The sequence below is a fragment of the Rhinopithecus roxellana genome, chromosome 13 (assembly GCF_007565055.1).
Source record: "Rhinopithecus roxellana isolate Shanxi Qingling chromosome 13, ASM756505v1, whole genome shotgun sequence".
Lineage (NCBI taxonomy): Eukaryota > Metazoa > Chordata > Mammalia > Primates > Cercopithecidae > Rhinopithecus > Rhinopithecus roxellana.
Genome location: NC_044561.1, coordinates 99,933,249 through 99,958,435, shown reverse-complemented (window position 1 = coordinate 99,958,435; position 25,187 = coordinate 99,933,249). Strand labels below are relative to the sequence as shown.

The 25,187-nt window shown below is 45.1% G+C and overlaps 1 protein-coding gene across 1 annotated transcript in view; it reads left to right on the top strand.

The window, feature by feature from the left end:
* Positions 1 to 15,014, top strand: part of ATRN (attractin) — a 177,911-nt gene extending 162,897 nt beyond the window's left edge. Inside the window, exons 27-29 of the mRNA XM_030914898.1 lie at positions 4,502 to 4,609; positions 9,742 to 9,856; positions 12,302 to 15,014. Of these exons, the coding sequence (XP_030770758.1) occupies positions 4,502 to 4,609; positions 9,742 to 9,856; positions 12,302 to 12,426 (348 nt within the window). The 3' untranslated portion in view covers positions 12,427 to 15,014. The remainder of the gene's footprint in view (positions 1 to 4,501; positions 4,610 to 9,741; positions 9,857 to 12,301) is intronic.
* The last annotated feature ends 10,173 nt before the right edge of the window (positions 15,015 to 25,187 follow it).

The window sequence follows — 25,187 nt, the reverse complement described above, 5'->3', positions numbered from 1 at the left end:
TAGAAATGCCAGTTTTATCCTTCTGACCAGAACCTGAGTCCTGACTGAGGCCAGAGATCCAAGGGCTTATTATTAGCACAGCCCAGCCACCGTATGATTAGGCACCACCTTCATGAGAACTTTTCATGGGAGAGGGAAGTCAGCCATTTAAGCATCTCAAAAATTTTTCATTTTTCAAGGAAAGATAAATGTGTGTGTAGTTAAGTTTTCCACTTGAATTTTATTTTTTAATAAGTCTTGATTTGTTTCCAGAGCTTCATTCCAAAAGTAGTAAGTCAAGCAAATATTTACAGTTGACAAATTTAAATACATAAACTTGGTTGAAAATTACAACATATCAAATGCCCATCAATCAATGAGTGGATAAAGAAAATGGGGGGGGTAGTGTAGTGTATATATATATATTTATATACATTTGCAGCAACCTGGATGGAATTGGAGACCAGTATTCTAAGTGAAGTAATTCAGGAATGGAAAATCAAACTTCATATATTCTCACTTATAAGTGGGAACTAAGCCCTGAGGATGCAAAGGCATAAGAATGATACAATGGACTTTGGGGACTCAGGGGAAAGAGTGGGAGGGGGGTGAGGGATAAAATACTACACATGGGGTACAGTGTACACTGCTCGGGTGATAGGAGCACCAGAATCTCAGAAATCACCACTAAAGAACTTATTCATGTAACCAAACACCACCTGTTCCCCCAAAAACCTATTGAAATAAATAAATGAATAAATAAATAAATAAATAAATAAATATTTTTTAAAAAAATAACCACCATTAAAATACAACATAAAAACTTTGTTTATGGCAACTTTCACTTGCATCATTACTTTGCCTTTCATTTAGTCATGCCTGTTGCATTGTTGCTAGTGGAAATGCTCACCTGTATATAAGAGCTAGATAAAGAAGCTGTCTGGGGTTTTTTTTGGATCTGTTCATGCCTTTTTCTACGTAAAAATTTTTTTATAGATAAGATTTAGAAGAGAAGGAAAGTATCTAAAATCACAACTCACAAGCATTCAGCACTGTTTATAGCACATTCATGTCTGAATAGGATTAGGACAGGCTCCAGGATATGGGCCTCTTGTTGTGGGCCACAATACCACCTTTTCTGACCCACATAAAGATGATGTTATCATAGAGGGAATGTTGCACACTCTTTATTATTAGGTTTTAAATTCAGGGGATAACATATTCAAAGGGTTTTTTAGATAGCTGTATTACTGATACACTTTAAAATCCTAATGAATTACATGATGTTCTGAAAAACTTATATTTTCAATTTAATTTAAATGTATATTTATTCACAGTGGAGTAAGAAGTAAGAAGCCGGCCGGGCGCGGTGGCTCAAGCCTGTAATCCCAGCACTTTGGGAGGCCGAGACGGGCGGATCACGGGGTCAGGAGATCGAGACCATCCTGGCTAACACGGTGAAACCCCGTCTCTACTAAAAAATACAGAAAACTAGCCGGGCGAGGTGGCGGGCGCCTGTAGTCCCAGCTACTCGGGAGGCTGAGGCAGTTGAATGGCGTAAACCCGGGAGGCGGAGCTTGCAGTGAGCTGAGATCCGGCCACTGCACTCCAGCCTGGGCGACAGAGCGAAACTCCGTCTCAAAAAAAAAAAAAAAAAAAAAAAAGAAGTAAGAAGCCACAGTAAACCGGTAACCAAGAAAGGAGTTGAAAACTTTGTCTAAGTGCTACTCTCTCCAAGAAGGACATTAGACCCAGGGAGTTTCAAGGTTGAGATGAGCTTATGGAGATAATGATAGCCTGTTCCTCCCTGAGTGCTTATGAGAATTAATTGTTTCTAAAATCTGTAAAGCAAAGGAACAGATGGAAAGCTCGAAAGAGTCTGCATGATTTTATACACAGAAATCTTGGTACCAAAACCTGACAAACGTAGCATCAAAATATAAAGGCCAGCCGCATAGTGAATGTATGTGCAGCAGTCTAATTGCAGTTGTAATGAAAGAGTCACTTAATATCAGAAAACCTATTATATCATGTCAAAAAAGAATATATCCTGTCAATGGGGAAAAAGTAACACCTGAATTCTTCCTAGAGGCCAAGTAATCATTTCGCCATTTATTAAAACTCAATACCCATTCCTAATTTGAAAACAAAACTCACAGTAAAATCAAAAATACCTTTTTAACGCTATGAAGATTATCTGGATAACCAGCATCACTCATGATAAAACAAACACCAGAGGTTGTATCCAGACAAGTTAGTTTTAACAAGAGCTGACATCTGAGCATTTCAAAATTCCAGGCACTGAGTTCTAAGTGGTTTTACGTAGATTAATCCTCATCTCAAACCTATGAAATAGGTATTGTCACTAGCTATGTTTTATGGATGAGGGGACTGAGGCTCAGAAAGGTGAAGTAACTTAACACCACATAGTTAACTAAGAGGGAGTGCGAGGCTTTAACGAGGGACTTCTGTCTTCACAGCCCAAGTTCGTTATCTTCGTGTAATCCTGCAGTCACTCAGCTTTGTGCTGGATGTTCTAGACTGTGCACTAAGTGAAAGGGCACTAAGAAGTATTGTTACTATTGGAAAGGAAACAAAATTATTATTTTTGTATAAAGTTATTAAAACAGTATAGTAGAGATTTGTCTGCATAAAAATGAAGGCTTAAGTATATCAAAAATAAATGAATAACACAGAAGCTAAACAATCAACTGGAAGTTGTAACATGCATGAGAGAAAGTAAGATGCACAGCCTATAGGAAAAAGGTTAAAAAATATATATATATATGTTTAGTATGGAGTTGATCGTCTAATAAACTATGCTTTTACCCGTGTGATTTGGAATTTCTCTGTAACTGTGAAGCTGACCATTCAGAATATATTTTATCATTTCTAAAATGTCAGTCATTATTTATTCCCTCTCAAAAATTGTAGAAGCAATTATTTGATATTATTTTTAAAAACAATAATAGTAGCGGCTGACACTGTTTAGTCCTTGCTACACACCAGCCCCCGTTTTAAGTGCTTTTACACCGTTGCCTCCTAAGCTCTGTCTTATTGTGACCTCAGCACTTAGAATAGCACAGACCTCAGAGGAGCATTGCTGCATTTTTTAGTTGAGTAAATGGACCTACAGTTTTATAAAATGTAAGAATGTTGGTATTTTAAGAAAATACTTATCATAAAAATGCCCTTCTAGAACAGAGCCATATCTATCCAGGCCAAGATTCTGTCTCCTACAGTAGTTCCAAGGAGGCAGTTTGAAGTCAGGCCTACTTGTCTCCCAAGGCATAACCTCAAAGCTTCAGCATCATGCCCAGAAGATCTCTAATATGCGTAATGGTATGTGAACGGCCGTTCACCATGTGCTAGGCGCTGTGCTATAGTATCTCATTTGATCCCAGTGACAACGTTATGGGATAGGAACACATTTCAGAGGGAGGACACTGATGCCCGGAGACTTCAAACACCTTTCTTAAGGTCACACAGCTGTAGACTATTGGAGCAGGAGTTCACATCAAGCCTCCCTAAATCCAGTGCCCCTGTTTGTCCCTCTGCTCTGCAAAATTTCACATTTGTTTATGTTTTTAGCTTATACCACCTCTCTAAAGGAGAGTTCGCTCAGTTCCTATCTGCCTTATAATGAGGCATGGGTTTTTGTTGTTGGGTGAATCATTGGTGCAAGTTTCAGTAGGAAGAAAGCAAGCCCGACTTTAGTAGTAGAAAGACGAGGAGATAGGGCCATACCATTTTATGTATTTGACAAGTTGACATCATAGCATTACATCCACAGTACTTTTATTTTTATCATTATTTTCTTATTTTACTTTAAGTTCTGGGATACATGTGCAGAACATGCAGATTTGTTACATAGGTATACATGTGCCATGGTGGTTTGCTGCACCTATCAACCTGTCATCTAGGTTTTAAGCCCTGCATGCATTTGGTATTTGTCCTAATGCTCTCACTCCCCTTGCCCCCCCACCCCCCGCAACAGGCCCCAGTGTGTGATGTTCCCTTCCCTGTGTCCATGTGTTCTTATGGTTCAGCTCCCACTTAAGAGTGAGGACATGCAGTATTTGGTTTCTGTTCCTGTGTTAGTTTGCTGAGACTGATGACTTCCAGCTTCATCCATGTCTCTGCAAAGGATATGAACTCATTTTTTTTAAGGCCGCATAGTATTCCATGGTGTATATGTGCCATGTTTTCTTTATGCAGTCTATCATTGATGGGCATTTGGGTTGGTTCTAAGTCTTTGCTATTGTAAATAGTGCTGCAATAAACATAGTACTTGAATAAGTATCTCTAACAGGGGCTTTTTAAAAATATAAGAACAATGGTGTTATCACATCCAACAAAATTTAATAATCCCTAATGTTATCTAATATGCAGTCTAAAAAGTATCGTTTTGGACTTGATTTGTTTGAATCAGGGAAGATGAGGTGTTTTTAACATGTAGCATTCACTAATAAAAGCCCCTCAGTACTCATTCCATTAATGACTTTGCCGTATTATTTATCAGCAACTTCTTCGAGAGATGCAACAGATGGCCAGCCGTCCCTTTGCCTCCGTAAATGTCGCCTTGGAAACAGATGAGGAGCCTCCTGATCTTATTGGGGGGAGTATAAAGGTGAGAATATGACTCAGAAGTCTCTATAACTTGACTTTTTAAAACTTAGGCTCCTAAGTCTGGGAAACCAGAGAGGCAAAAGCCTTATTCCATTACCTCCTTTTTTTCCTCTCTTTCTTTTTAACAATAAGCTAAAACAATGAAGTTGTTGGGTACTCCTTTGCTTTTGTTTTTCAGTCTTTGTTTCATGTCACTGAGCAGTCTTGTGTTCAGGGGATTTTAAAATATAAATGATTTGTCTGATTTTCTTTTAAGTATTCTGTGGCATACAAAACTTTTATTTGAAAATAACTACATTGAACATTGAATCGTTTTTCTTTTTTTTTCCTTCTTTTTTTTTTTGAGACAGTCTCACTGTGTCACACAGGCTGGAGCGCAGTGGCGCGGTCTCGGCTCACTGCAGTCCACCTCCCAAGTTCAAGCAATTCTCCTGCCCTAGCCTCCTAAGTTGTTGGGATTACAGACATGTGCAACCACGCCCAGCTGATTTTTGTATTTTTAGTAGACACGGGGTTTCACCATCTTGGCCAGGCTGGTCTCGATCTCCTAACTTCAAGCAATCCACCCGCCTCGGCCTCCCAAAGTGCTGGGATTACAGGCGTGAACCACTGTGCCCAGACCATTGTTCTTTATATTTTGGGGAATTTTTTAAGCAGAAAAATGATAATACACTATGTATTAACACTGTATGGAAAATATTTATCACCCGCCTCCCCAAAAGGATGAAGAAAATGGTAAGACTTTCTCCTTGGGCAAAATGATGGAATATTTAAGATATACTAGAGAAATAGCTATATATCTTGAATAAAACATACTTATTTAAAATGTTACTGAGCTCACAGGAAATAGGTAAAATCAGGCAATAGTCTCCTTCCCTACCCTAAAAAGAACGAACCATAAACCAAAACCAGAACTATGATTTGTCCTAAGTGGTTCCAGGTGGTAAACATCATGACGCCCACCTGAATAGATGGAAATCCTCTCTGTAGAAAAATATCTTCAATTCAGCGCTATTGGAGTCCCACAGACCAAGATGAAGTAATTAAAGATCACCAGGGACAAGAAGAGGCAAGCCACCATAAATAAGAGTAGCAGAAACAACAGAAGATTGATGTGGACAGGACTCCAAATGTTAGAATTGAAATCTAAAGAATATAATATAACTGTGTATGAAATGTTTAAAGAAGTAAAAGATGAAATCATAAAGATGAGAGTCAAGTATGGCCAAGCGGAGCTGAAGAAGAACCAAATGGAACTTCTAGAAATGAAAAATACACTCATTGAAATTTTTTAAATAAACTCAGTTTACATGTTAAACAGCATATGAAACATAAGAGAGAATTTACAAAATGGAAGATGAATCTGAAAAAAGTACACAGAATGCCGCTCAGAGAGACAAGGAGATAAAAAGTACAATAGATACTAAGAATATGGAGGATAGAATGAGAAGATCCAACTCATGTATTTCCAGAATCCCAGAACAAAGGAGAGGCAATATTCAGGGATGATAGCTTTCCAGAACCGATGGAAAACATGAATATACAGATTCCAGAAGCAAAACATATTGTAAGCATGATTAAAGAAAGAAAGAGGGAAGACAGGAAGGAAAGAAAACTAGTTGGATTTCTCATAATGAAATTGTATAACTCCAAAGACAAAGAGAACATCTTAAAATCAGCCAGAGAAGAAGTATCACATACAACGTGGAGAAACTGGAACCTTAGTGCACTGTTGATAGAAGTATAAGTGATGGAGCCGCTGTGGAAAACAGTACCACTCTTCCCCCCAGAATTAAAAATAGAGTTATATATGATCTGGCAATTTGGGTTTATACATAGAAGAACTGAAAGCAGAGTCTTAAAGACATATCTTGGCAGCATTATTCACAGTAGCCAAAAAGTGGAAGCAGCCCAGTGTCCATGGATGGATGAATGGATAAGCACAACGTGGTCTAAGCGTCCAATAGAATGTTATCCAGCCTTCCAAAGGGAGCAAACTGACCCATGCTACAATGCTAAATGAAATAATGCCAGAAACAAATAAACATTGTATGATTACACTTTTAAGAGAGACACTTGTAGTAGTCAAGTTCATAAAGACAGGAAGTAAAACAGTGGTTCCCAGGGGCTGGGAGAGGGGGGAAATGGGGAGTTAGTGTTTAATAGGTACAAAGTTTGAGTTTTACAAGATGAAAAGAGTTCTGGAGATGGATGGTAATGATAATTGCACAACAATGTGAATATACTTAATACCACTGAACTGTACATTTTTAAATGGTCAAGATGGTAAATGTTATATGTATTTTACCACAATTTTTGTTAAAAATGGGAAAAGAGGCTGGGTGTGGTGGCTCATACCTGTAATGCCAGCACTTTGGGAGGCCGAGGTGGGTGGATCACTTGAGGTCAGGAGTTCAAGACCAGCCTGGCCAACATGGTGAAACCCCGTCTCTACTAAAAATACAAAAATTAGCCAGGCATGGTGGCGTGCATCTGTAATCCCAGCTACTTGGGAGGCTGAGGCATGAGAATCATTTGAACCTAGAAGGCAGAGGTCGCAGCTGAGCTGAGATTACGCCGCTGTACTCCAGCCTGGGCGACAGAGTAAGACTCTATCTCAAAAAAAAAAAAAAAAAAAGAAAAGATCACCTGCAAAGGAATGATAAGCTGACTGCTGACTTCTCAGAAGTTAGAAGAGAGTGGGAGAATGTCTTCGAAGTACTGAAAGAGAGCTCCCAACCTAGAATAGTGTAGTGTGCCCAGTAAGTACCTTCTGAGAGCAAGGATGAAATAAAGGTATCTTCAAATTAGAAGAAAAATTGAGAATTTGCCACCAGCAGACCTGCACAAAAGAAATGTCTAAAGGATGTGCTAAAATGAAGGAAAATTACCCCCAGGAGGATAGACTAAAGTTTTAGTAAGAAAGAATAGTGAGTAAATAAAAGTATAATCATGTATATAAATCTAAACAAACATTGTCCTGGTAAAATAATATTTGTGGGATTAAAAAATAGACAAGCCTAAAGTATTGAACAACATGGTATATGTCAGCAGCATATGACACAGTTACTTGCTCCTTAAAACACTTCCTTGATTTTCTTCCAGGACACCACACACTTGCCTTCTAGCTGTTCTTGCTCCGTGGTCTTGGCTCAGTCCTCCTCATCTTTGGACAGTGGTGTGCATCAGGCACTGTCTTTGTCCCCTTCTTGTGTCTTTTACACCCACTCCTTCAGTGATCTTCACTATCACAGGTTTAAGCACCATGATCCTCTCACCCAGACTGCTCCCATGAGCCTCCAACCCAAACATCAGTTGCCTACTCAGTGTCCCCACTTGGATATCTTAACATGGCTATGGCCAAACTGAGCTTTGGATGTTTATTTCTCAGGCTTGCTTCTCTGACATACCTCCACCATTCAGCACATAACACCTTCATCACCCTAGTTGCTCAAGCCAAAATCATGGAATTGTTCTTGTCTCATTCTCAATGTCATGTTCTCATTGGACAGCCAGTCTATCAGCAAATCTTGACTCCGTCTTCAAAAATGTTATCCAGCCACTGTGTCCCACCTCTGCCACTGTTCCCACTTGATCTCGGCCACCACTGTCTCTCACCTGGATTCTTGCAGTTACTTCATAACTGATCTCCCTGCCTCTGCCATTCACCCATCTAGTTAGTTCCTTGTGCCACAGCAGAGTGGTACTGGAAGTTATTTTCTTCAACCAAATTGAAGAAATTGATGACATATTTGCGAGTATAATCAGCAGAATTCTAAAGGTGGCCCCCAAGATTTCCGTCCCATGTTTGTTCAGTCACATACTACTCTAGGTACTGCAAGAGGGATTTTGCAGATGTAATGAAACAAGGGAGGTGACTAAGATACGGAGAGTTTCTGTGGTGGGTGGCAGAAGAGGAAGCCAGAGAGATTGGAAACATGAGAAGGACTTGATACACCATCCCTGGTTTAGAGATGGAGGGGCCACAGAATTTTTTCTGTTTTTGTGAGACAAAGTCTGACTGTGTCACCCACACTAGAGTGCAGTGGCAAGATCATGGCTCTTGGGCTCAAGGGATCCTCCCTCCTGGATCTCCCAAAGTGCTGGGATTACAGGTGTGAGCCACTGCGTAAGCCCTGAATGCGTTTCAACGCAGAGTCTTCCCCAGAGTCTCCAGATAAGAGTCCCATCCAGCTGACAAGTTGACTTCAGCCTGGGAGACCTCAGGAGATAGCTGATAATTCGCCAGAACTCATGGAAGACATGAACAGAGAACCCAACAGAGCTTGCTGGGACTTCTGACCTCTAAAGCTGTGAGATAATAAGCGTGTGTTGTTTTAAGCAACTAAGTTTGCAGTAGTCTGTTACACTAATATAAGCTGGGTGCGGTAGGTCACACCTTTAATCCCAACACTTTGGGAGGCTGAGGTGGGAGGACCACTTGAGCTCAGGAGTTCAAGACCTGCCTGGACAATACAGTGAGACCCCATTTCTAGTCTTTAAAAAAAAAAGAAAGAAAAAGAGAAGAAACTAATATAGGGGACAAATCTCATCTAAAGGCTCCAACAGAAGATGAAGACCTTTTCCAGAGCCAAATGCATCCAGAGAGTAGACAAAGAATCCACTTGGTCAGCCACCCAGCTTTTACAAGCTTTTCCATCCAGCAGGCTTGTCTACTTCGTGTCTAAAGGACAGACAAAATAGAATGTTTTTTAAGTCTCCATAATATCTGCATCTGTGTTTGAGCCAGGTATGCAGAACTATCTGACAAATCTACCAAGCACTCACCACTGCCATTCCTGTGACCTACAATTCTGAGTTAGAATTTCAAATCGAGCGAAAGTACAGCATCCAGAAGAAACCCACTTGGCATGACCCCTTCCCTACAGTTCATGCAGCCCCTTGGAAGCAGACTGTGAGACCTCAGTGGAAGGTAGCAAGCAGTACCACCCCTGTCACTAGTGCTCAGAGAGTACTGTTAGCTCTCACCTGCCCTTTTTTGTTACCTTAAAAACTGCAATGTACCTTTTTTATAGACCTAAAATTGATGGTTCTTATAAGCACCAATGACCGTTAAGTTGTCCGTGTATGTTAAAGCTTATCACTTTAGGTAATTTTGTTTTCTTCCACCAGACTGTTCCCAAACCCATTGCACTGGAGCCATGTTTTGGCAACAAAGCCGCTGTCCTCTCTGTGTTTGTGAGGCTCCCTCGAGGCCTGGGTGGCATCCCTCCTCCTGGGCAGTCAGGTGAGTAGATACGGGCCAGTGACAGACACCTTCTAAGCATGTGAGGGAGCTAAGCATGGGATACTTCCCTTTCCTAGAGAGCATGGTTATAAAAGTGATAACCAACAGTGCCTGCCCATGCCATGGCAAGGATTCAGTGAGATAATCCCATTTTCATCTGTATGCCCAAAACTGTTTTCCCAAGGTCATCGTCCCTTCCTGGGGGGATGTCCCGGGACCTCCTCAGTGTTCCTGCCTCCCCAGCCTCTCAGTGCTCATAGATGCCTCTGACCGCACCTTCCTTTGCTGTCGGAGTTTCTGGTCCCCCTTTGCCTCTGCTGCTCTTTCCCTGTCTCCTTTGCCCTATCCTACCCCTGAATCTGGGTGTGCTCCCTTCACTCTGCATGCTCTTCCTCGGTTGCCTTCTCCACTCCACAACTTCCAGCCGTCTGCCCTGGGCTGGTGTTTCTTCAACTGGTATTTCTAGCCCTCCTGCATTTATTTTGCTTTTTCTCTGTTTTAAATATAAGGTACAAACACAACGATAACATGAAGGAAATGTCTGAAAATCCACGCATAGCTGTCCCACAACCCTCCAATTTTCATTGTTCTGTGTTCTTTCTAACCCTGGCCAGCAATTTAGTTGAAATGATTGTATAGATCTAATTTTTATTCTACTTTTTTCATATAACTATCTTAAACATTTTTACAGCCTACTACATAATATTTTACCAATGCGTGTGACACTTCTCCATCAAATATATGAATCATAATTATATAAACTCCTATTTTGAAGACAGAAAATGTGGAATACAGTTTTGAAAGTATCTCGCTTAATTACAGAGTGCTTTGGAGGATGCCTCAATGTGATCATTTTAGACAACTTTCAGTTGAGATGATTCTGAGGTCAGGGTTCCCTTAGCCAGAGAGAACCCTGTGTCTGGTGGAAAGGCTGCCTCAGGAGACTGGTCCAGGCCCTGAGCTCCACTGTCCCTTCAGTGCACCCTCAGACCCAGAAGATCCTCCAGACCAGCTTTAGAACGGTTAGGATCTGTGGTATCTTCACGAGGGAGGCCTTTCTGCATGGCTCAGCCAGGATTCATTGTCTTCATCTCACCTAGGGATTCCTGTGAGTTGAGCCCCTAACTCGGCCTTGCCCATGTTGAGGCCAGGACAACTCTCTGATCTGTCATTCAAGTGCAGTTTGTGTCTCCTGCCACCACCCAGCCCAGCAACAGTGGCTGGTGCTCCCTGAAGGCAGGGTAGTGGCTGGGGCAGCGAGGTGACAGGTGTGCAGCCCTGTAGCCTTTCCTGCTCCAGCCTTTGCCTGACGTGCCCCAACCACCCAAAACACCTAATAAAGGTCTGTTCACTGCTTGAGACTCACCCAACAGTGGGGCCGTCTTTGCTGCCCTTTCTGTACCCCCTGTTTTAAGTGGTGCCGTTTTCTGGACTCCTAGAGCATTCCCCACTGTGTGCCAGGCACTTAAGCTGTCTACCCCCACCCCCACTCCCCTTCACAGGCTCAGCAAGGCGAGTAACACGCTCCACTAACACAGCTCCTGGCAGGTCTCAGCAAGGCTCTGAGCCTGCGCTGGCCATTTCCCACGTGTATTAGGAATCCAGCTCCCCCAGAACCGTGCCTTCCCTAATGGATGTCAGATTACTCTGTTACCAATACAGGAAGGAAAACAGGATTGCAAGTCACCAAAGCAAAGTGGGCGGTGGGGCAGTGATGAGCATGAAGGGTAATTGCTATTGATCGTTGGTTGCTGTGTGCCAGATACTAAGATTTTATGCCTGCCAGGTACTAAGACTTTATGTCAGTTCACTCATTGACTCTTCACACTAGCCCTGTGCTGCTATTATCCCCATTTTACAAATGAGGAAACTAAGGCACAGGGAGGTTAAAGAACTTTGCTTATTCCAAAGCCTGGCCCCAGAGCCTGCCCTGCCTGTATCGTGGTATGGAATGGAAGTGACTAATGCTGACTGAATGATGTGGGTGAATCCAAATCTCATCATAAAGGGTGCTGCTGTTTCTTGGCTCCTTTTGGAGGCAGGCAGGAGAAATTGGGCACTTAGCATACGTCTGCAATCTCATTTATATGTTCCCACCACCAAGCAGAGCACTGTGCTTGGTTGATGTGCTGAAAAGCAAACTATACCTTTTGTGTAAAAAGTAGGGAAAGGAGAAGAATATGTATTTGTATTTGCATAAATATACACTGAAAGAATACATAAAAGTTAATGAAAACATTTACCCAGATGGAGGGGAAGGTGGAGGGACGGTCAGGGTGGAAGAAGACTTTTCCCTGTGTATGTGTACCTTTTTGGGGGTTTTTTATTGTGGTTTTTTGGTTTGTTTTGCATCATGGGATTGCAAAATAAATGTTTAAATTATCTTTTAAAACAAAATAAAAGCCAGCTGCTCCCAACCTATGTTCTCTCTGTGGTTCTCCCAAGGTCTTGCTGTGGCCAGCGCCCTGGTGGACATTTCTCAGCAGATGCCGATAGTGTACAAGGAGAAGTCGGGAGCCGTGAGAAACCGGAAGCAGCAGCCCCCTGCACAGCCTGGGACCTGCATCTGATGCTGGGACCAGGGACTCTCCCGCGCACGAGCGAGTGAGTGGCACACCAGAGCTGTCTGCAGGGAAGGACGTGCCGGGGAAACGGCTGTGCGGTGCGGGGCAGAAGACTGGAAACCCTCAAAGCATCTGACTCACCTGCATGATCACAAGCTTTCTTTGACGGTTTCTCCCATCCGTGTTCCAGCATCTAACCTTTTACTTTTGCATAGGAAATACTTGATTTAATTACAGGTCCAGGAATGAGCTCATGGTTGCTGGAGGAGGCCGGTGTAGAGCCAGTGAGAGAACTAGGAATGACACTCAGGTTCACTGTGGAAAACTGTTCTTGGGACTGTCTCAACTGCAAAAAACAAAAGATGGAGTGTTTACAAGTAGATGTTCGTCATCAGTTGTTCTTGAACATGGTCTTTTAAAAACTAGTCAGATGAGTTAACTTGTTTTCATCTGAAGCCTGCTATCTTTTTTAAAAGATGTGCTGTTTATTCTTGCACGATTTAGGCAATTATCTCTCTTCCAGGGAGTACCTTTTTTTCTAGTTGAGAATTAATAATGGTCCATCTCTTTTGATCATATCAAGCTAGTATAGAAGGGGGGCTATTTTCAATGTCAAGGTCAGCAGCGTTACTTCAAATGTAAACTGGTGTAACAGGTAGTTTTCTATAGCAACTTGATTAATTTAGTCTTAATCCATTTGAAACTCTCTTCCTTTCTCTCTGCCTGTCCCTCTCCTTCTCCCTCTCCATCTTACCCTCCCTCTCTCTCACATACACACACAAATATATACACACAACACTAAGTGCCTAGACTTTAAATAGATCTAGCAATTGGAAAGTTAGTAAGCCTAAGTTTTTACATAATTGCATTCCTACATACTTGTAAAATTTAAATAGCTACCATTGGCAATCTGCTTTTTTTCTAAAATCTGATTTGTAGCCAGGAAAGGATTTTCTCACCCCAAGGAACGTCTGACCTAGCAGCAGGGATGAGAGGAAAGCAGAAATGAATGAACTGTGAAAGCTCCTGTTTTTATTATCAAAAAGGACACTGTCAAGAAGGCGCCCCTTGCCCCCACCCCCATGTCACCCTAGGCCTGATAAGTGATCAGAGGAAGGGACTCATTCATGTCACGTTTCCTTGAGCAGAAAAGAGCACTGAGAACACTTGGGTCCCCTGGATCAGAGAGCAGCTGTGTGTCCTCCAGCCTCCTCTGAACTTGTGGTTCATTCTCAGGCTGGGGTGGACTCAGATGCCAGGAGAGAGACAGCTTCCCATTGTCAGGCAGAAGCTGCCCAAAGCCTGGAGAAGGACCTGTTTGCCCTCTTTCCCCCAGGAGGGGCTTGACCCACCCACCCACCCTCCCTCTCAGACCAAGGTGGTGACTGTGAGGAGGGCAGCAAATGCTGATAAGGATGAAAAGCACATGGAAAAAAAATGGATGAGGAGGGAAAACTCTATGCCAAATGGAAAATGACCAAATTTAAATTTGAGAGGGTGGGACAGTCCCCTGCACCTCTCCCAGAGGGCACTGCCTGGAAATTGTGTTTTCCCCATTTATGGTGCTCCGTTCTGGCATTACGCGGCCGCCTCCCAGAAGCTCTCTTCTGCTTCAAAACCTGGGATCTCTGGCATTACCCTATTGGGATGGACCGCTGGACAGCAATGCTCGAGTTTGTGAATTTGGAGAAATACTCAAAAGAGCCAAAACTGTGGCATTTTACCTTTAAATGCCATGCCTAGAGAGAGAGTATTGTCTCTTCCCCAACACTAACTCCACTCCCATGAAGAATTGCCTGGAAAGATGTTTTCAAGGAAGTTGAACCATAAAACACTATCTGATGCACAAAACACCTCTACTTTGAGACTCACCTCTCATAAAGCTTCTTTTTCACATTATTGTTGAAGAGCAGGCATTCTAGAAAAGACCCCTCCTCTCATGAGCTCCCCCATCCCTGCTACAGAAAACAGCACCCATAGCACCTGCAGTGGACTGGCCCATCAATTCCCACAGCGCCCCCGCCCCGCCAGCAAGGCAAAAGGGAGGTCCCTGGGCATTGTCCTCCCACAAGGAAGAACCTCTTTGTTTGTTCAAAGAACCAGTTTTCCTTGGCCAAAGAAGTCTCTTCCCCATGTTAGTCCTATGCCTTGAAATATCATGCACCATGACCCACAGCCATCTGGTTATGTCTTATTTTTTTTCCTAAAAGGTAATGTTTATTTTTAAAAAGGAAGGAAGGAGCAAGTGAAGTTTCATTCTGCTCCAGCAGTGGGGAAGCCGCTGAATCCATCTGCTTCTCCTTTGCAACCAACAGCAAACAGCTTCCTCTGGCCTCAGGGCAAGAAAAGGGAATGGCGAGGAGTAAGAGGCGCTGGGCTTGGAGCCTGTTACCAAGAAGGAATGGGTTGTCATCTGGCAATGTTGCGTGTCACAAGAGAGCCTGTATATAAATTAAAATAGTCAAGACAACACTGACCTTGCACTTGTACATAACTATACAGTAGTGTCCAGAATGCTCAGACATTCGGAGTGTACATAAAACAGAAAAAAATCTTCATGTATTTTTATTAAATATAACAATGTCTGAGTTTCATCTAAGATGTTTTTGTGCCATATGCTGGGTATCCAGGTTCCGAGAGTTCCTCTTGCCAGGCTCCAATACATGCATAACCCAAGAAACACATCCCCATTGTGTGATGTGTTCAGATGCATCTGGCACCAGTTAGGTATTTCTTAAAACAGGACCCATCTGTCAGAGTGCATATGAAAAATCAGGCAGGGAATCGAAACGGCCACGCTTGAGGAGACTCTGGAGGCAAAGGCATCTCTGCTGCTGCCCTTGGCCCTGCAAGCACATCATGACCCTTTCTGGCAGCCTCTTGGGACTCTGGGTAGTGAGGGATGACCAGTCTTGTCCTGAGAAATGTTTCTGTTAGTCTTAAGTTCAAAGACTATAACCTGTGGCAATCAGACTTTCCAAAAGGGGGTTCTCCATTTTTTGTAGTTTTGTCTAAATTTTTAATGACCATTTCCTGGAATCAGTTTATTATACTGAAAACTGGGAGTGAGAGAAGGGAGCTAGTTTGTTGATAAATAGTTCCCATTTCCCCGTGGAGAATTCGACATACCCTGAACTCCTGTGTGCCTCATGCCGTCCCTGCACATAGCCTGGGGAGAAGCCTGCGCCTCCCTGTGTGGAGAGAAGGCAATCCCAGATCCCCTGAGCTAACCGGGAGAAAAGGCAGTCCTAGACAGAAGACTGTCAGCAGAAGGAAAGTACTGGACTACCTGTGGGTAAGGCCTGCCATTCAAGACTGGAGACACCTGGGAAATAAAAAGAGCAGGGCACTGCCGGTGGGAAGAGGCATTTTACCTTCCAGTGCAAATCCTGCTCCTTTGATTTAATGGGGTGTATTGGGGCCAGGGGCTGATTCACTTCCTTGGGAGATGGTGGTGTTTTCATGAACATCTTTGATCCTTCCTTTTCATTTATTCACCCATCCATTCAACAAGTATTTGCTAAACACTAACCTAAGCTAATGCTAGGGTAGTGACTTAGATGTAAAAATAGATTTTAGAATTAAAATCCAAGGCCTCACACCCCTATCATCCCAGGAGATCTTTCCTTGTAGTGGTTTCTGTGAGAATTGGCTATCCTGAGGACAGAGCCAGGATGGCAGAGGCCTCCTGTCCTCAGGACAGTGCCCTGCCTACCTTCTGAAGTGTTTACCCCATTGACCAAACTTGGCTTCAGCCACTGCGGTGGTTTCTAGATAGCCGGGCCCACCAAGAGACATTGCCCCTTGATGAGAGTCAAACACCCTGCCTACAAGGAGATGTTTTGAAGTGGAGAGGAAAATTGGCGCCTTCTCTTTTAAAGGCAATAATGGAATTGACTTTCAGTAACTGAATTTGTGCACAAAACATTCTAAACACTAGTGAAGCCTGTTTCGTTGAACTAATTCTGGCTCTGGAAATGTTTTTGTTTTATAGTTATTTACGGTTTCGTTTGTTTGGATTCAAGCTTAGTTTGTTAATATGTATAATTTAGCATCTATTACACATGTAAATATGGAGTAAGTATTGTAAACTATTTCATTGCTGGGGATTGTGGGTGTTATACATACATTTAGGACTGCAATTTTTTGGTATTTTTTGTATTGTAAAATAACAGCTAATTTAAGCAGGAACAAGAGAACTAAGGGAGGTCTGTGCATTTTAAACACAAATGTGAAGAACTTGTATATAAACAAAAGTAAATACTATAATACAAACTTCCTTCTGAAATAAAAGTAGATCTGGTAAAAATGTGGCTTTTGTTCTGAGTGTTTCATTTTGATTTTGCATTGTTTTGCCTATATTTACATTTTGTTCCTTAGAACCTAAAGGGAAAAAAAGCGTTTACCAGTTTTCAGACTGCCTCAGAGGAAGCACTTGGCAGTTATGGAGGTAAAAGTGAAAACCCCTGGCAGGTACCTCAGACACCCCTCCAGGCAGCTTGTGTGCCACAGACCTTCCACGACAGCCTTTGTGTGCCTACAGGGCAGCTGGGCCCGTGGGGGCAGGGACAGATCTGAGCAGTGAGGTATGGACAGCTGTCTCACTCCTCCACTAACCACGCCATTGTCTCCAATGTATTCTTCCTTCCACTTTGCGCTGTCCTCATGGGCTCCTGAATGTCCCTCTAGGTTGTCTCCAAACTGCTAAATCTCAGGTGTGCTGACAGGTCTCAACCGTGGCCACAGCGTTGTCCTTGGCCTTGAATTTTTGATGAAGTTACTCCCATTGGCAAGGCCTTGTTTGGGGGCCGCCTGTGCGTCCTACCTCACTTTGTCTCCTGCCCTGAGTGGGTCAGAGTTGTGCATTTCATTGCCCCAGTGCAGAGTGCAGATTCCCAGTGCTATGGGTTCCTTCCAGAAGGATGAGGTCATTGAAAGGAGGAAACACAAGACGGTCACTCCTGTAGGGGAAGGTGGCAGGGTACTAGGGCCAGGGCCTGAGGTGAGGGCAGGAGCTTGGAGGAGGCCTGCCCACCAGAGCTCAGGTCTGACTTGGGGAGGGAAATGGCTGGACTAGTGGCCACAAACAAGTTGAGAAGGACCTTGAAACTCTTCCAGGGAGGGCTGTGGGAGCCACCAACAGTAACAGGATAGAAACCCTGTGATTTGGTGGTACTGTGGCAGAGGCAATGCTGTGTTTACCAAACCTACTGGGCCCACAGCTCATCATTTCCCCAGCCTCCCTGCAGTTAGGTTGGGACCAAGCTAAGCCGTGGCCAAGGGAAGGTTGGAAGAAGTGATGGGGCACCAATTCCAAACGGCACACAAATGCTCCCACAGGGGACTCTCTTGGGGGTCACATGTTAAAGACACTGGAGGGACTGTGGGTCCCTGAGTCACCCCTTAGAGGTCGGCCACCTGATCAGTAAGAGCTCTGCTGGCCATTGCATCACTGGAAAGCAAACTCACTCTACTGATCCACTGAGATTTGGGGCTTTGTCACCAGTTAGCTTTTCTTATTCTCACTAATACACGAATCAGCACTTCAAAGTGCAGTGCACCTGTAACCAAAACCTTAGGTACATGGCACTGGCTCAGCGTGTGGCAGGTGGCAAGCAGTGAAAAGACAGGTGCAGCTGGCAGGACAACTGAGGTCCCTGCCAGGCGGAGCAAAACATCTGGTAAGCCTGTTTCGCTCGGTAACTTGGAAAGCAAACTCCATGTCTGCTGACTTTTTGACTTGAGGGGAATCAAAACAACAACAAATCTTATGTGTTGATTGTTACTGGCTGCTTTTGGGAGGCATCATGAGAAAAAGTTTACTTCAAGAAAGAATTAGCCAGTTTACAAGCAGAAGGGAAAAGGGTGGAAAGATGTCAACCAGGGCCTTGCAATTCTGGAAAAGCCAACTGTTTCTAGTCTCCAGTAGTAAGAGGTGCAGGTGAGCAACAAAGGCCCCATGAGACTTAGTTGAACACAGTGACTGGGCCTCAAGGTGACCATCCAATGAAGGGTGTGGTCTTCCCACTGGAGCCTGGAAACCGCAAAGCCAACTTGAGGGAGGGGCACGTGGTTAAGGAAGCAAAGAAAAAGCTGACGTGGGAACTGTTTCCACGAACGAACCACGCATGTAGTCACTGACCCTGGACCTGCCTGGAAATAAAGATGTAGTAAGTTTAAGAAACCATTAGCGGCCGGGCGCGGTGGCTCAAGCCTGTAATCCCAGCACTTTGGGAGGCCGAGACGGGCGGATCACGAGGTCAGGAGATCGAGACCATCCTGGCGAACACGGTGAAACCCCGTCTCTACTAAAAAATACAAAAAACTAGCCGGGCGAGGTGGCGGGCGCCTGTAGTCCCAGCCACTCAGGAGGCTGAGGCAGGAGAATGGTGTGAACCCAGGAGGCGGAGCTTGCAGTGAGCTGAGATCGGGCACTGCACTCCAGCCTGGATGACAGAGCGAGACTCCGTCTCAAAAAAAAAAAAAGAAAAGAAAAGAAACCATTAGCAAGGCCTTAAAAAAAAAAAAAAAAAAAAAAACAGTGGTGATTGAGGAAGTCTTATATTCATCTTCAGGCAGGAAGATGGTTGTGAAAGCTGTGTCCAGCAAGGATGTCACAAGCTCAGATGTGGCCCCAAGAGCAGAACTGGGCCTGAGCAAGGACTCCCCGCAGCCCAGGACAAGGCCCAGCAGGATTGCAAAAACACCAGAGCAGCAATTGCTGCATCTGCACCCGCTCCTTCCTGGGCAGGAAGGCTTAGGAGGGTGTCCTGCCCATTCTCATCACTACCTGCTGGGTGTGAGGTGCATTGTCTTGTTAATTTGGGATTGTGGATTTTAAAGAGCCACCTGAGGGAGGTTGCATCTCCTGGAGGTCTGAGCGGGATGTGACCATGTATTGTCCCCCTTGGAGAGGGTGCCCGTGACCCATGTAGGAGAGGAAGCACAAAACTGGCATTTTGGTGATCTAAATAGCAAATTGGGCGAGATGCTTACCACACATTTCCTCTTCCTGAGTCCACAGCTTCGACTGCATGACCTGGGCCCATGGCATCTGGGTAGAGCTTTGGGACCAGCCCTCACCAATGATGTGTCATTTCAAGGCCATTTACAGTGACAGTGTCTCCTCCACTGTCTCCATCAACCTTGAAGGCTTATGTTGAAGATGGTAATACAACAGGATTGAAGGAGACTGGGCCCCTGAATGACTTTGTGGAACAGAGCACTATAGGCCAAAGGTAGTAGAATTAGGTATATTTTTTTACCCTGCTTAAGTGAATTAATTATTCTCTAGATTTATTCACCTATTCAACAAATTTTTATTGAGCACATCAGGGCTAGGCATTATGTCAGGACCAGAGATTCTGCAATGAACAAAACAGAAAAAAATCCATGTCCTCCAGGAGAGTTGATAATAAAATGTCAGATAAGCTCTATGAAGAAAGGTAAAAGTAGGGTTGGGGGTAGAAAGTGCTGGGGGGATTGCTTCTTAACATAGTGTGGCTAGAGAAAGCCATTCTGCTAAGGTGACAGCTGAGCAGAACGATGAGTGGAGGGGGCCGGAAGGAATGTGGAGGTCTGGGAGAAGAGCATTCCAAACAGGGATGGCAGGTGCAGAGGCCCTGAGGGGGCAGCATGCCTGGTAGGCCTGCTGGATATTTCTGAGAATGAAAAAGTCTGTTCCCAGTTGTTTGTGTGGCGAACCTAACCCAGTTATAAACATAAAGTACTTGAGAGCTGGTTTAATATACAGCCAGCTTTCCAGCAATGCAACTACTGTGTACATCAAGGGAAAACTGAACTTGGTTTTCCTTAAAACTTATCACCAGCTGGTCATCATTTTGACAAATTCTGTCAACAACAGCAATGTCATTCCTGGAATCTGTATGGGTCGCATCTGAACAGACACACGCCCTGCAGCCCTGCAGGTACTGGCTGTATAACACACCTAGCAAGATTTCCCTTCCACCCCATGTCCCAGAAACAAGAAAGCGATTAGACCGGAAGATCCCAATGGCTGTCTCCAATGTGCTGGATGGAATTGCCGGGGCCCACTGGCATGCCCTGAAGCCTTTCCTTCCACGTTTGGTTCCTGCTCCTTGAAGACTCCATTTCTGAGTTTGTGTGTGTTTTACTTTCTAGTGCGTATCCTCATCTTAATTTTTCTCTCTCTTCTGCCTTGAACTGAAGTTTCACTTGGGTGTGGAGAGACATGTCCCCAGCAGAGCAGCTTCCCAAGACATCTTCCAACCCAGGGCTTCCCTGCAGCCCGGCAAGGCAGGGCCGTGCGTTTCTGCTTCAGCTCACAAGCATGCCAGGTTCACTGGCAAGTTGCTGTCTGGTTGAGGGACTGCTTCTAAAGCCCACACAGCCCCTCTCCTCCTGGCCCTCTAGAAATTTCACCAACCTGTGTCCACATTTCATGCAAAAATGAACTGGTTCTGTGAGCATGAACCCCCCTGACTCACTTGGTGGGTGGTGAGTCGTTTCCACTTCAACCTTGCACCTAATCACTGGGCTCCACACCAGGATGGGCATTCATGAGCCGTGAAGTTTCCAGCAATAAATCCACAGATGCTTCCAGCACCTGCCTTTTTGCCTCACCCCCACTCCCAGCCACCTGCCAGGCAACAGGTAACAGAGAGATCCAGTCACAGGAGGGTAGTGTGGGGGCAGGATGCAGTCTCCCAAAGTCCATGCACAAAAGTGACCACTCCCTGCAGGACAAGGAGGCTGACAGTCAGATGTGGAGGAACAAGGTATGACCCATTCCTGGTCATGGGGGCTACAGCTGGACTCAGCCTTGAGGCTTGGCCAGACTTAACACCGTGTATAACCCAGGACCTTTTTAGGTAGAAGTAATGGAAGCCAAACTCTAATGATCTAACGCTATTAGTCTCCTGGGGCTGCCAGAACAAATTACCACAACTTCAGTGTCTTGAAACAAGAGAAACTGAATTCTCACAGTTCTGGAGATGAGAAGTCTGAAACGCAGGTGTTGGCAGAGATGTAGTCTCTCCAGAGGCTCTAGGGGAATCTGTGCCTACCTCCTCCATCTTCCAGTGGCTCCTGACATTCCTTGGCTTGTGGCCACATCATCCCCATCCCTATCTCTGTCTTCCCCTGGTCTTTTGCTCAAAGTGTCTTAGTTTCCCTCTAGACACCTCTGCATCGCTCTCATAAGATGCAGATGTGCGACATATAGGTATTGAGAGCCCACTTGGATAATCCAGGATAAGCTCCTCTCAAGATCTATAACTTGGCTGGGTGCAGTGGCTCACGCCTGTAATCCCAGCACTTTGGGAGGCCAAGGCGGGAGGTTCACTTGAGGTCAGGAGTTGGAGATCAGCCCGGGCAACATGCGGAGACCCTGTCTCTACTAAAAATAGCCAGGCGTGGTGGCACACACCTGTGGTCCCAGCTACTCAGGAGGCTGAGGTAGGAGGATTGCTTGAGCCTGGGAGTTTGAGGCTGCCGTGGGCTGTGACCACACCACTGAATTCCAGCTTGGGTGACAGAGTGAGACTGTCTTGAAAAAAAAAACATAATCACATCTCTTGCCACAGAAGGTAATACTCTTTTGCCTACATATAAGGTAATATTTACAGGTTCCAGGGATTAGGATGTGGGCATATCTTTGGGACCACTGACAGCCATGAAGCAATCTCATAATTTTCAAATAGGTTCTGCCATTTTTTTTTTTTTTTTTTTTTTTTTTTTTTGAGACGGAGTCTCGCTCTGTCGCCCAGGCTGCAGTGCAGTGGCCGGATCTCAGCTCACTGCAAGCTCCGCCTCCCGGGTTCACGCCATTCTCCTGCCTCAGGCTCCTGAGTAGCTGGGACTACAGGCACCTGCCACCATGCCCGGCTAAATTTTGTAGTTTTTAGTAGAGACGGGGTTTCACCGTGTTAGCCAGGATGGTCTCGATCTCCTGACCTCGTGATCCACCCGTCTCGGCCTCCCAAAGTGCTGGGATTACAGGCTTGAGCCACCGCGCCCGACCGGTTCTGTCCTTTTTATCTTTCCAATCTTTTGGAAAGCATATGCCTGTATTTTTAATCTGCAATTCTATTTTTATTTGAGGTCATTTCATTTCTGGTTTTTATTTATTTTTTATTGAGACAGGGTCTCACTCTGTCACTCAGGCTTGAATACACTAGCACAATCATGGCTCACTGCAGCCAACTCCTGGGCTGAAGTCATCCTCCAGCCTCAGCCTCCTGAGTAGCTGGAACTATAGACATCATGCTTGCCTATTTTTTAATTTTTTCTAGAGACAGGCTCTATGTTGCCCAGGCTGGTCTCAAACTCCTGACCCCAAGCAAACCTCCAGCCTCGGCCTCCCAGTGTGCGGGGATTGTAGGAGTAAGCTGCCTTGCCCAGCCTCCAGTTTTGTTTCATTTTGTTTGAGACAGAGTCGCTCTCTGTCACCAGGATGGAGTGCAGTGGCACGATCTTGGCTCACTGCAACCTCTGCCTTCCAGGTTGAAGCAATTCTCCCGCCTCAGCCTCCTGAGTAGCTGGGATTGTAGGCATGCTCCACCATGCCTGGTTAAATTTTTGTATTTTTAGTAGAGATGGGGTTTCGCCATGTTGGTGAACACAAAGTATTTGAAAGCTGGTTTAATATACAGTCAGTTTCCTAGCAATGCAACTACTGTGTACATCAAGGGAAAACTGAACTTCGTTTTCCTTAAAACTTATCACCAGCTGGTCATCATTTTGATCAATTCTGTCAACAACAGCAATATCATTCCTTGCATCTGTATGGGTCACATCTGAACAGACACACAGCCTGCAGCCCTGCAGGTACGGGCTGTATAACACGCCTAGCAAGATTTCCCTTCCACCCGGTGTGCCGGAAACAAGAAAGCGATTGTGATCTGCCCGCCTCAGCCTCCCAAAGTGCTGGGATTACAGGCGTGAGCCACTGTGCCCGGCTTCTTCAGTTTTGTTTTGTTTTTTAATGCTTATATTTTACTCTAATTAACTGAGTCAAAAATGGAGAATAGTTGAACACACTTTCACGTAAGGCAAATCATTTAGCCGATATTTAATTCTGCATTTGGGCTACCATGCCATTGTGGTTAGCGGGGCAAGGTGATGAGTTCTCCCTCAACACATACACCCCGCCTCTCCCCAACCCACTTACAGGTGTCCATTCCCACACAGGCGCTGGGTGCCTTCGAGTATTCCCTCTTCTTCGTAAAGTGAGAATGGGCTGGACTCAGCTTCAATGCCCAACAACTCCTTTTTTTCCTTTGGGAAACTGTCCTTCCCCTTCCATGTAACCATGGTGGGCTGAGATCACTCACTGAGCTACAGGAAAAGGCCCATTACCCATGCTGGGCCCATCAGTGTTCTGCCTGGGACAGTCCATGAATGCTGGAAGAGAGAGGTACCTTTCCCTACTGAGGCTGCTAAAAGGAGACACTGCAAACTGGGGCTGCTGGTGGCAGTCTTACCCTGTCGGTGACAGCCTGCCTGGCTGCATGGGAAACCAATGCACAGACCAGCAGGGGCAACATCATTTGAACTCCTGGAGACAGCTGTGCCTGAAGCCCGCATGGCTCAGGCACACGCGCAAGCCACTCTGATTTGTTTGTTACAGTCAAGAGAGTCCGCAACTCATGCCTGTAATCCCAGCACTTTGGGAGGCCGAGGCAAGCGGATCACTTGAGGTCAAGAGTTCAAGACCAGCCTGTCCAACATGGTGAAACCACATTGCTACTAAAAATACGAAAATTAGCCAGGCATGGTGACCTGTGCCTGTAATCCCAGTTATTTGGGAGGCTGAGGTGGGAGAATCACTTGAACCTGGGAGGTGGAGGTTGCAGTGAGCCAAGATCGCGCCACTGCACTGCAGTCTGGGTGACAAAGCGAGGCTGTCTCAAAAAAAGAGTCCTGACTGAAGTTGAGAGGCTGGTGGACAGCCGCCAGGAAGTAGTGTTTATGGGTCTGATGTGAGCTGCTAAGTCCACACCTGATCTGAGAGCTGGTGGCTCTTTTTCCAATCAGGACAGTTCCAGATCTGAGTTTTGGTGTGGTCTGTACTTAATCCCTGTGTCTTAGGTCAGGATCTCTAGAAGCCAAGCTCAAGACAGGAGTTCTCAAATGCCATGGTTTATGGAGGGAATGCCTTGTGGGGGAACCTGCCAGTGAGGAGAGTAGTAGGAGTAGGGCAGGGGCAGGAGCTGAGCCAGGTAGGGGTCCCAGCTGGAGTCTAGCCTCAGCTTGACCCCACAGGGGCTCTGGAGCAGGAACAGCACACAGCATTGTCCCTTGAGGCAGTCACTGGCTGCAGTTGCCTCTGGGAGCACAGTAAAAGCAGACAGGCATTTCTGGGAGTGCAATTCCCTACAGAAGGGGGCAGCTCTGAGCTGTGTTACCAGCCACCATTCCCAGTGGCTGAGGGATGCGCTGCACTGGCCCAGAGAGGACTCTGAGCAAGGCCCCCACAATCTCCACTTCAACCTCCTGCCAAACCTCAAGCAGACTGAGAAGGAGCTGCTAGAGACACAGGAACCCTTTCCTCGTCAGGAGTCTCCATGCTTTGGAGGAAGGAGGCAGGCAGGAGGCGGGAGGATCGCTTCACCCCAGAGGTTCAAGGCTGCAGTGGACTGTGATCATGCCACTGCACTCCCACCTGGTGACCGAGTGAGACCCTGTCTCAAAAACAAACAGACCAAAAACCACCAATGCTCTTAGCATCTGCTGGGTCCACACTGGGCAGTGTGTGTGACACAGCCACCCCCAGCCGCAAGGGA